The following is a 12,546-nucleotide window of genomic DNA, read 5'->3' on the forward strand; positions in this document are numbered from 1 at the left end:
GCACTACTAAGTTATTTTTTAAATTAGAATATCGAACGTGTCTGATTTATTTGGGGTGGCTTGATTTAAATTACACTTAAGCTATATTTCAACAATATTTGACATGTATTTCTTGTGTATTGCTTTTGTTTGCTATTAGGTGCTATTACTGTTGATGTTCTTTTAGTGATTGTGCATTCTGTTACCAATCACAGTTTGCTATATCACCTCTGAATTTGAACAATTTTGATAGCATTTTGAGATACATCCTAATGTAGGAGGCAAATGGTTTCTACATACTGTAGGACTCTTTCATTCTGAAGAACACTCATGTTGATTGGAGTAAGGTTTTCACTCTAGGATGAATAGATTACAGATTTCTTTAAAAGCAAATCACAGTATATGTATATAAACAACATTAACAAATACAGCACTGTAAAATAAAAGTAACAGCCCCCTGATCATTTTGTTGGCTTGTACTGTGGCTCACAGAGGTTTCTGTGCATTGAAGTCCCGTAAAATAAGTTGGCACCACACCCTTATAAGGATACAAGTCAGTGTGTTATCGGACAAGTACTGTAATTGTTTTGATTTAGGAATTGTTGGATTGTTCTTGTTGGGGTTTATATTAAATGAATAAACAAAACAAGATCAGCAACCAGATTATAAAGAGTTATTGTAGAACTGTTGTGAGCTGAGATAATTATAATCAACCTGAATTTGAGAAAATATTGATTGTGCACAGCTGGCAAAATAAGTGTAAACAAGAACTCACTGTCCCTTGTAAGACAAATGGCTACATACAGTACATACTTTTCTACTTTTGCTTTCATATGTGTGAATATATATTTTTTCAATGTCTTTTTTGGAAGCTCTACTCTACTGTAGTATTTACAATATATGTAGTTTTAGTTTACAGATGGTTATATTTTGTACAGACACAATCAATTGGTCTGCTTAACCACTTTTAAAAGTCAGTGGGTCAGCTCTGTACCTCACCTCTGGATGGAACACAGAGGATTTGTATCTTCTGGATCAGCAACTTGGTCCAACAAAACCAAGTTTTTTTGTGCCTTTGCCTCTTCCTCTGCAGTATCTATCACACTTGCATTCACCTTTTAAGCCATAACTCACTCATGTTGCCAACAAGACCAAACCATTTCAAGTAATTCTTACATAAATCTAAGCCAGGAATATGTACCAGGTGTCCACACTTAATATCCACACCATATAAAGAATCATAGCCACACAAGTGATGATACAACTAGTGTTTTATGAATCTGAACTTTGGCTCTGTTGACTGGTTCCATTTGAAGAGCAGTCTGGGAACACCAAAAGCTTTCATACTTACTTCCCTTTCTATCTTTCCTTTAATTTCCAATCACTGTAAATCATATTTCCTAGACATACTGTACAAAACCATTCACCGTCTTACCTTGCTGCCCATCAATGTACACATTGCAGTGGCTTTTACCATGTAACCACACATCATACCCTACAGTTCTTAAAAATTATCTCAAGTTTCCTTCTGCCTTTTGATTCCACAAAGTACAAATGAACAATTCTGACAGAGGCTCGTCAGTGTTTTGTGGATAGTTATTCTGTTCTGTTTGTTTTTTTTTCGCTAAGACATTCAAAATGGTGTTTTCCAGGAATCACAACGGTGCTCACCATGACAACAATTAACACCCACCTGCGGGAGACACTTCCCAAGATCCCATATGTCAAAGCCATAGACATGTACCTGATGGGCTGCTTCGTGTTTGTGTTCTTGGCTCTGCTGGAGTATGCTCTGGTCAACTACATCTTCTTTGGAAGGGGGCCCCAGCGTCAGAAGAAGGCCGCAGAGAAAGCTGCCACTGTCAATAATGAAAAAATGAGAATGGAAGCCAACAAGGTAAGAACTTTTGTTCAGCACAATAGGGAATATTCATTCAGTTTTATTGTAAATAAAATTTGGTTACCTAAATTTATCCATTTTTTTTATTAAGAAACAAGTAATTTTCAATAAAGACACACATTTTCATAAAAACCTTAAATTGTCATAAACGTTTTGAAAAGTAAGTTACAGTATGTCAAGACTAAGTGGTCTCTGCATTTATTTTCATAACAAATACATTAAATTAGAAGGCACTACTTTGTTATTGCATATTCAAGGTGATTTGTGGTGAAGTCTACACATTAAAAAAGGGTAAAACATCTATTTAAACGTGTTTGCAATATTTAAATATTTTCCAATACATAGCGTATTCGTAAGCATTTACCAGCATGCAATTAAAAATAAGCCTTTTCAACTACCTACCTATTTGTGTGCATCGAGTTTGTGTGCAGTATGTCTGCAGTTTCCATGGATTTCTCCTTATAGTACTGATACTGTGGTATTTCTACACTGCTTTAACATGATTTGTAACGTGCTCACACTGCTGTAATTATCGTTCTTGTCCTGTTTTTTTTACCATATGTTCACTGTGAATTCACTGTTTTACTTTATTTTATTGTTATGGTGGAACATAGTTACCTTGTAGTTAACTTATGCCATGTGACATACAGATTGCAAATTAAAATGCCAGTAATATGTAAGTGTTACATATAGTATATGTAAATATACTATAAGACAACAACTGGCCTGGCTCTATGGAGAAACATGTTTTTAACTGTGCTAGGTTTTAAAAATAATTGGGTTCGTTTTCTAACCTAGTGTTCACTTATTGCCATAGTGTAGGCGATCAGTTACACTTTCTTCAGATCCAGACTGCATCCAAATAAAAGGCTTATTTGTGCCATAAAATAAAAGACATGGAAAAGTTAAAAGATGGACACCACTTCATAGTCAAATGAAATACTTTCACAGAAAATTATCTTCTGGACCCATGTTACTCAATAAATACAGTAAATATAGTCATATATATTTTTTAAAATTTAACATTCAAAATTGTCCATCTACTGTATAGCATTGTTATACATCGTAATTGCTGCAGTGCTCAAATATAACATAGATATTTTCTGTGAAGGGTGTTTTCAGCTATCAATTGGTATGCATCAAACTTTCCCAGTACTTTTATTTTGTGTATTAACCACAGACTGGTAAGACTATAAGACCTCTTGTAAAATCTACAGTATGTTATATCCAACATTAGGCATCTCAGATAAATAAAAAAATGCCATTAAGCATTGAACTAGTGTGCAGTTATTGCAAACTCTTACTTGAGATATTGTTCAAGTTTGTGATATAACCCAGATTAGTTTCTGATTTAATATTTGACATAGGCACAGCGCTGTTTCTAGACTGCTGAATGAATGTCTTTTTCATCAGCTTAGTTTATGTCTAACACCACAGCCATGAAGATGGTTTGTGATTTATTGGTTCTTTAGCCCATAATTGACATATTAACTATGTGGTTAATACGATGAGAAAAGTCTACAAGTGGAAATATGGATTAATAATTAGAATTGTAATTTTATAGAAATTAAACTGGATGTATTTGCATTTCCATATTCTGGAGTTTTCACAGACTAAAAATGATTTACAGGATGGCTTCCTGTCTTTCCACTTTTTGTTTATTTTTTGCACATAATATTTTATAGTATTAATCGATACCAATACATAGAAACATAGAAGGCTCCAATTCAAACTAAATTCTCTTCCCTGTAATACTATAGATTCCTTCAATTTGATGCTAACAAAAATATTTATATTTAGCTTACAGAATATGAAAAATGTATCAGAAGTGAACAATCACAAAACATACTTTCCTCAGAAAACCTGAATGATGTGCCACTATCACAAAAAAGTAGGAAAACTTGCACTTACCCAGCAAGACACCATTTTTATAACACAATGTTGGAAAAAATTCGATGTTCTGTTTTGTGGCACAGAAACCTAAATATCCAAACACACACACACACACATACACACGGTTCTTATTGCAGAAGGCTCTTCTGAAAACAGCTAAATTCAATTTTCCATTTGCGTCACATCTCCCAGCAACTAACACAAGTCACTCGATAACTTTGTATGCTTGCAGTGGTTGGTGGGAAATGTAGTTCAGAGAGACGATGCTCTGTATGCCAGAATGAAACAGAGGGAAATTGACGCTCATGACTCGATGTGGGAACCGATCTTTGTGGAGGATGCAGCAATAGGACTAGGCGAGCAAAAGAATAAGGTACTGGATTACAGATAAAAGTAATAAACAGCAATTATGATAAACATTTATTAACCCCTGATTAGAAATGGAAGGTATTTTTTAGAGACCTATCATAACCATCATTGTCTTTTTCCTCCACTGATGTCATATGTCAAGCTTTAAAAAACATTGCAGATTAACAGCTGTGTCTGACCATGTTAAGTTTCTTTTTGTAGTATTTTGTCAGTTCTGTTTATTGTATAAACCTGTATAGCCTTTCATATTCATTAAAAAACAAATATTTTGTACTTTATCAAATAGCCACGAAGGTCTCAGCTGAGAAGGCATACGCTGTGTAAACTTTCAATAAGCAATGGTCAGCTGAAATTGTGTAGCAGGAATAACATAAAATAACAAAAAAAGAGAGATAAGTTCACAAGTTAAAAGCATTTACATATTTCCAATTCTTTGAGCAGAGTTTCTCACAGAAGAAACAGGTTATGAAGACTTCTGTTATTAATATTGGTGTTTTGCTTAAGATATATTTCATAACAGAGAATTATGAGATAAACTAGGCATTTATCAGAAGTTTATTAATTCATTATAAACTGAATATTTCAATTTTGTTTTGAGTTCATGGTTTAGGTAAGGTAATTATCAGAGTACCCAAATTAGTGTTTATCTCCTGGAAATAAAGATGCTAAGTAATTATTAGTTTTATGTCTGATGTTACTGTACAGGTTCCTACATTTGTTCATCATGGAACCTCTAGGAGGATGCTATAAATGTATCAAGTTGGTGGAATTTTAATTATTAAAAATAGAAATTTTTCAATCTCAAGTTTTTCAATCTTAAGGGTGCAAGAAATATTTATACAGTACTGTATATACAGTAGGCAGTTTATATAAGCAATATCCTTCTAAAATCAAAAGCACCATATGTAAAGAAAATACAATTTTAAAAGTCAAGCATACTGTATACTATCCAATACAGTGTCCTCACTGAATTTTGATTACAAATCATATTTTCTGAGTAATTAGAATATGAACTTGCAAACTTGTATCCTTTGATTTAGATTTTTCACCTCATCCGTCTAAACTGAAAGAATTTTTTTAATGGCGTCATTTACACGAAAACATTATGCTGTTCCTGAGTAGTTATGTATTTTCTTGACTGCTATTTGAAAAACAAAACAGCGAGCTAAAATCTAAACACATTTTTAAACTTACTAGCCTTGTACAGTATATCGTGTCAAGTTCCTGCTGCCATTTCAAATAATGGATACATCTGTCTTTCTCTTAGATGGACCCTCATGAAAATATTTTGTTGAGCACTCTTGAAATCAAGAATGAGATGGCCGCCTCTGAGCTCACCTTGGGTCTAGGTGACCCAAGAAGCACCATGCTTGCATATGACAGCTCCACCCTCCAGTATCGCAAAGCAGGATTGCCCAGGCACAGCTTTGGAAGAAACGCCCTGGAGCGGCATGTAGCCCAGAAGAAGAGCAGGCTACGAAGACGTGCATCCCAGCTGAAAATTACCATCCCTGATTTGACTGACGTAAACTCTATCGACCGATGGTCGAGGATGATTTTCCCAATTGTTTTTTCCTTCTTCAACATTGTTTATTGGCTGTACTACGTGAATTAATAAGACATGAACAAGGGAAACAGCACTCCATTTGTTGGCTAATTTTACAACGCAAGCAAGACTTTGAATTATTACATCCAAAACAAATCAGGACAAAACTTCATTTTACCTTGGAACACCTTAATTGCTGGCTAATCCTAAAAGTGTAAGACAACGAAGTGGTGCCTGCTCCAGAATTAAGATTGTGAAACTTAAAATTATATTGTGGTTCAAACATATATGTATTATGTTTTATTCTTTGATTTTGTTAACCTGCATAGAATTTACTTTGAAACTAGCCAAACTACAGCATCTAGAAATCTAAGTAAATTGGCATTAGTGGCATGCCAATCAACAATAATGACAAAAATAGTCTACTAAAACATTTCTATTTCATTAAAGTAAAGACAAATTGCTAAACATTGCTGTTTCCAAAATAGAAGTGGCATTAAAATGATAATTGACAATGGGTTGTTTCCTTATTAAATGGTAGGTACATAAAGGTTTAATGAACTAAAGTTCATTATTTTTCTATGTCAGTATTTAGTATTTTTACAAACATTCAGTGTCTTATTCATTTAGAGTTACATATCGTTTCAAACACTTTAGATCGGATATATGGATATATAATCCTGACATTTGATTTGCCAAATCTACAAGAATGTCCACAGCATGAACATGAGTTAATAATCTTAACTCAGTGGAAATGTCAGTTTACAAACTGTGCTGTGACTTCTGCAGAAATCATTAGAGTTACCACTAGGTATTATGGAAAATTCTTTGTACAAAATGTGCATAAGTTATTAATATTTTCGCCAAACAATTACGTTTGAAGCTTCATCAGTGCATTACAACATGCTGCGTAATTTTCTTTTTTATTAAATAATGTATGTGGTTGTACAATGTCATGTGTGAAACATAAAGCAATTTAAAGCACTGTTCTAACAGTGTGAATTACCAGGAGTCTTTCTTGTATTTTAATTGTGTATGATGCCAAGCCAGCAGTTAAGGCATCTGTAGGAGACATTTCACTATAAATTATGAGAACATAGCAAGGCACAGTCTCATCTTTACCTTTCACAGTTACCTGTAAATATATATTGTATATGATTGTTAACAGTTATGGTATGCATTTCAATTTAAGTGAGAATTCATGCAGCATTTTTCTGTGTTTACATAAGGAATGTTCTGTTTCTATTTAGTATTTCAGGGAAATGGAGGGGTCATGAATGGTTTATGTCCTTAAAATGATTCAGTCCAGACGCATGTCCTTTAAAACTGGGTGTAAAAATATTGCTTACCATGGATACGACTGAATCATGTTTTGTTAATCCAACTGTGAAATGTAATTATACTGTACTTTTGCTGTTGAAGGACTTTTTTCCCTTGTTTTTTCAGTCTAATTTCTTCAGTTAATATTTTGTACATTATAGGATGCATTTATTCAGTACATATTGAAGCCTGCAGTCTTTGTTTTTGTTATTAAATGCCTACTAGGACATAAACACTGGTATCTTAAAAAGTCTTCAACAGCAAACTGGTTAGGACCATCCATGAGACCTGGATATTTAAAAGCACAACACTACTAATTGTTATTACTACAAAATTAAGTTAATATAAATTTCATATCCAATTCTTTTTTGTTTCGTTTGGTTATGTTATGAAGATCATTATCATTTAAAGGGGAAAGGTATCAGAATATAAATGAATATAAATTCAAAAAGTAGTGAAACTGTTGCTCAAACCTTAGACCATATTTTGCACTTTTTTAATTCAAACTGATCACAGAAACACCCCAGCTATACACTTTCCCTTAAGAGTAATTATCAATTCTAATACAAACAGGTATGGGCTTATGTAAATTAGGAGGTTTCATATATATATATAATCACTGAATTACTCATACAAAGCAATATTATATTTTAGATATTTCCATAGGGAAATGAAGTAAATAGTTCTAGGCAGTATTTTGAAGGATGCGTGTCATTAACCAAACGTTTGCACACACACACAAAAAAACTAAAAGAAATAAAAAAAAGCCATAGTGGCTGTATTGTTTTAACAATATACCTTCCTGCCACAGCATGCTTGGAATGGTTATTGTTAATGATGGGAGCAGACTGTAATAAAATGAAATGTATCTTTCTTACTTTTGAAAAAAAAAACAACAGGGAAATTAAATGCACAAAATGTAGTGAATTTTTGGCTTTGTAATTTCTGCTATTAAGTTATGTTTGATGATTCTTAGATGATTGGTAGCAGCTCAGACTAGAATGTCATTAAGGAAAAGAATTGTCATTTGTTTCCACTAATATTTCACACAGTAGTTACATTCAAGCAAAAGACACTAGTTTGTGCATCTGTTGCAAATAAAATTAGAGTGTTTAAGCTCATTGTCCCTGGATGCTGATTACATCAATAGAAATATCAGTAGCTTGTATGGCTCATTTAACACAATTCCTCTGATCACATTTGCTCTTGCAAAGAGTGCTATTTGTTTCCAAGTTTTCCTAAATATTTAAAAATCTTTCTTTTTCATCCAAAATCCATTTTTCCACCCAGAACTGAATTTCCCAGCAAAAAATAACTTGTACTTATCCAATTAAAAATGGATAATTTTAGACTGTGAAGCTCAGGATCCAAAACTAAGCCTAAACTAAGTGGCCCAGTTTCTCACTGCCATGTGATATGTGTCAGAGCATGTATTAATGCTTAATACTACCAGAGCAAGTCAGTTCAGGTAATTGAAAAGTTTTGCAATTCATGTTACATTTCCTGGAAAATAAATAAATATTTCAAATGTCACATATAGTGTCTATGCTAGATAATGTTTTAATAGAAAATAAAACAGTTTTAGATTTTTAGACAACATTGCAAAAAGAAATGTCGGTACTGGAAATTCTTACTGTGATTTTATCAGTACTTGAAAATGAGTAATAAAAGGAGGATAACCATGATAATGTTTAACATTTATGTACATCATAATACTGTTTTCTATATGATAAATAAAATAGATTTTTAAGCATGTAGGAACAATATTTATGCACTTAATAAATCAGACAAACTAAGGGATCAAATATTAATTTCTTAACATGGGTTTGAAGGACATAGTGTATATCTCAAAATAATAAATATTTCTTGCCATTACCTTTCCATATGGATAATTCAGTGTGCTTTTTATTATTTAATAATGACAACTATTAGAGATGTTACCAAGTCATCTAAGCCTGTCGGTGCTTTAATATGATTTAATTTCTTAGCTTATTAGAAAAAAAGAAATAAAAATCTTAATATTGGTGTTATAATTTTTTCAGGGGGGTGGGCATCATGGGTTTAGTTACTATGTTCCAAAATATGTTGCGAGATGTATATATGAGATAACCTGTGAGGAACCATTAAATTGGAACAATATATTCTTGTAAATATTAGCAGATTTCTTAAAGACATTTTTAACTCCCTAATTTGTACTTTACTGTAAGGCGAATGCAAAGCAATTTCATGGTTTAAGCTAATGTGTTGAACAATAATGTAAATATTTTTAAAAGTGTCACTTGCACACTGAGTAAAATTATTGCTTTATGCTTTCTTTCATTTTAGTACAATAAGAGTGACTTAGCAAGGATTTCGAACTACAACTAAATTCATATTTTATTTCTCACTTTAGCCCATTTACTTTTAGAATTTCACAGTTTGAACTTGTAGAATGAAATTATTTATGTATATTTTCATCATCACCAGGAAGGCTGTGTCAGACTGAGCGCTGATTTGTACAGAGCAGTTTGGCCTTTGACTATACTTTTTTAATATATATACAAAGGTTACATCTTACAAAAATATTGGACTTTATCAAACTGTATTGGCTTAAATTTTTCACATTGGATATTTTTGTTTATACCACACAATGAAATTTCTTGCTAATATTTTTGTATGTATGTATTCTACTAGAGAAGAGTCAATGTCCTTTGTGACTGATGAGAAATGACTGATGTCATCACCTGAGAAATAAACCACAGTGACAAAGTCATTTGCACAGGTTTACAGCTAAAGCCTTATGCCCAGAGCAGCTCCTACAATATTATATAAACTTTGTGATTCATGTGGCATTTGCACGTGAATATTCACAAAAAGCCATGTCCTAAGAGACAAATGATTTTATGTTTTCAATACGTGGAGTCCCACTAGGAAACATATCATCAGTAAATACTGTATATACATTTTAAAGTATGAATCCACATGTTTCTCGTTGCCACTGTCCAGAAAGGAATCTTTGTATGTGAATAAATGCATGCTGGATCATTAGACTTTATAATGATATCTTAAGGGAATTGTTAGATCTGTTTTTTAATGCATTTATCATTCCGATCAATCTGTAACCCCCATTTTGGGTTACATCTGCATTTACAAATGAGAATTATGGACTAAAACTACAAATGTACATTTTGGCAGCTGATTTATCAAAAACAAAAGCTCCTGCTCCCTAATGTAAAAAGATTGTACTAGAAATTCTATTTTATGATCAATAACAAGAAGATGTGCATTAGCCCAGTGAGGTACAGGGTAATTAATCACAATTATCATTTCTAATCACCCACTTGTGTTTAATATTGTTCTGAATTCCAGACTCACCAAGTTAAAATAAGGCTCATCAGTTTCTGTATAGATGCAACTGAAGACATGTGGATTTTGTTTTTTAAATCTTAGGCTGACTTTGTCCATAACCAAAACTAGACTGTACACCCCAGTTTCTATCTGTGGTAATATATATAAACAGAAATTGTTATACTCTGTTAACTGTCTTTGCAAATTTATGAGTTATCAGCGTTATTTTCTGTATTTGGTACTTTTTCATGCTGTAGTTTTCATTAGCCTTATCAAGGGATACCTTGTAGCCTTTCTTGTATGCACATAATGCAACTTTTTTTTGATGATTAGACAAATGCAAAAATGTGAGATGGGCAGGATCACATTAATGTATTCCTTTCCTCCTTGCCATTACAGACAAGGGCAAGGATAAACGGAATAGGTAAATTGTTGACTGTAAATGAGTAGTGTCATAAGAAATATTTTCTGGAATTAAAATATAAAAAATATATAAATATATATAAATATATTGCAGCCAATTTCTGCATGTAAATATAAACTACTGTTGACTAGTGTGTAATTCTTGAAATTGAAATAATGCAATATAAATAAAAGAAATTTAAATGAATATGGTAGTAGTCTTAGACCTTTTTGATTGTAGTGCTCTACGGTAAAAGGTAACCCTAATATCAGTTCACCAGTCTTGCCTTTTGGATATATCATCTGAAAATTCTGTTTATTCAGAAGAATATATGAAGAAATATTCAAAACATGCAATTCTACTATGAATGCTCTCATATAGTCTTCAAACTATGGTATACTATTTAAAAAGCTATATACAATGCCTCTTGCAATTGAAAAACACTGCATTTGATAAGGAAAACTGACAGAAACCAGATTGCTTCCTGCACATTGTAATGTTTTCACTCTACAACCCTGCCATTTCTTGGTATTGCTGTCTAAAAATCATTCTGAACTGCACAAATAATTTCAGTAGTTTGTTCAAATTCAAATAATGAAAAAAGGATAAATGTGAAGGAACAGCATACTTAATATGTTGGTGTTTACTCACCTAGCTGAGGTAAAGACAGCATGGGTCAAAGATTAGCCCTTTCACAACTCCACTGACTCATGAGGATCAAACCAGTGAGGCAGCTGCAAGGGTGAAGCTGGGGTGGAGGGAGGGGTGCTGGAAAAGATGGGCATCAGTATTTATACAAAGGAGAGCAGAAGTGCAGGCTTAAAATTTGATCTCATCACTATTTTCTATTCAAAAACACCCACAGCTCCTACAGTTCTATAGAAATTCTGAGAATCTAGGAAAACAATTAAGATCTCCATTTTAAAAATCACTATTATATTAATTTCATACAAAATATTTCCTTTTATGCTTTGATTTTATAATGAAGTTATACTTTTCATAGGCTGTTCAAGAGCAGACTTAAATATTTTACAGTTTGAGTCTTTTTTCAAGGGTATCGCAACATGACAAGAAAATAAAAGCTATAGATAAGACACCTGTGATCACTGCTGCATCTGGAAGACTTTTTCTCTTTACTTCAACAACAATTGGAGATGATAGCTTTGCTATTTCTAGAAATAAAATGAAATGATAGAAATATGAAAGGATAACCATATTTTAAGTATAAGAGATTTTCTGGAAGCTTATTTGAGATATATCTTCACTCGCTACTGCTTTGTGAAAGTACTTTTCAAAGTACTTTTTGTATGACAAATTATTTAACCTTCAAAGTATTTTTATTACTTTTAAGTATAAAGAACTTGCTGAAAAGTGTCCCGCTGTATTTAGGTACTTTATTTTTATCATATATATTATAGATTATATATTATATCCAGAGATTCTAAATAATAGCAAATTGTAATGCTCAAGATACTGAAATGGAGCACCACTTGAACAAAAGGATTACAAATGTGCCATTGATCTCCAGAGATTTACACAGAGGCAGGCTACCTAAAAGTCTCATCCACAACTAATTCTCTTAAGACAGTGATGGTGTCAGACAAATGCTCTTCCATTGTGTTTATTTTTGCAATGCTATATATAAGCTTGCTTCATATGGACAAGTACCATTTCTCATGTCTGTTTTCACTCATGTACCATGTGCCTTGGAGCTAACATTATTCTCAAGTCCAACCAAGAGACCCAGCATTTATATAACAACATGTTGTAAAATTGCTAAATTTGTGTTAAGACTGAGGAATATGTGAA

The 12,546-nt window shown here is 32.7% G+C and overlaps 1 protein-coding gene across 4 annotated transcripts in view; it reads left to right on the top strand.

Moving 5' to 3' along the window:
- LOC102694607 (gamma-aminobutyric acid type A receptor subunit beta2) overlaps window positions 1–10,944 on the top strand; it is an 88,911-nt gene extending 77,967 nt beyond the window's left edge. For 3 of the 4 annotated variants that reach the window (XM_069195966.1, XM_069195965.1, XM_069195968.1), the window contains 3 exons: window positions 1,632–1,876; window positions 4,005–4,145; window positions 5,409–10,944. In XM_069195966.1, the coding sequence (XP_069052067.1) occupies window positions 1,632–1,876; window positions 4,005–4,145; window positions 5,409–5,756 (734 nt within the window). In that variant the 3' untranslated portion in view covers window positions 5,757–10,944. The remainder of the gene's footprint in view (window positions 1–1,631; window positions 1,877–4,004; window positions 4,146–5,408) is intronic. The other variant, XM_069195967.1, reaches the window with a different exon arrangement.
- Window positions 10,945–12,546: the final 1,602 nt, after the last annotated feature.

Source organism: Lepisosteus oculatus, chromosome 11 (genome assembly GCF_040954835.1).
Source record: "Lepisosteus oculatus isolate fLepOcu1 chromosome 11, fLepOcu1.hap2, whole genome shotgun sequence".
Classification (NCBI taxonomy): Eukaryota; Metazoa; Chordata; class Actinopteri; order Semionotiformes; family Lepisosteidae; genus Lepisosteus; species Lepisosteus oculatus.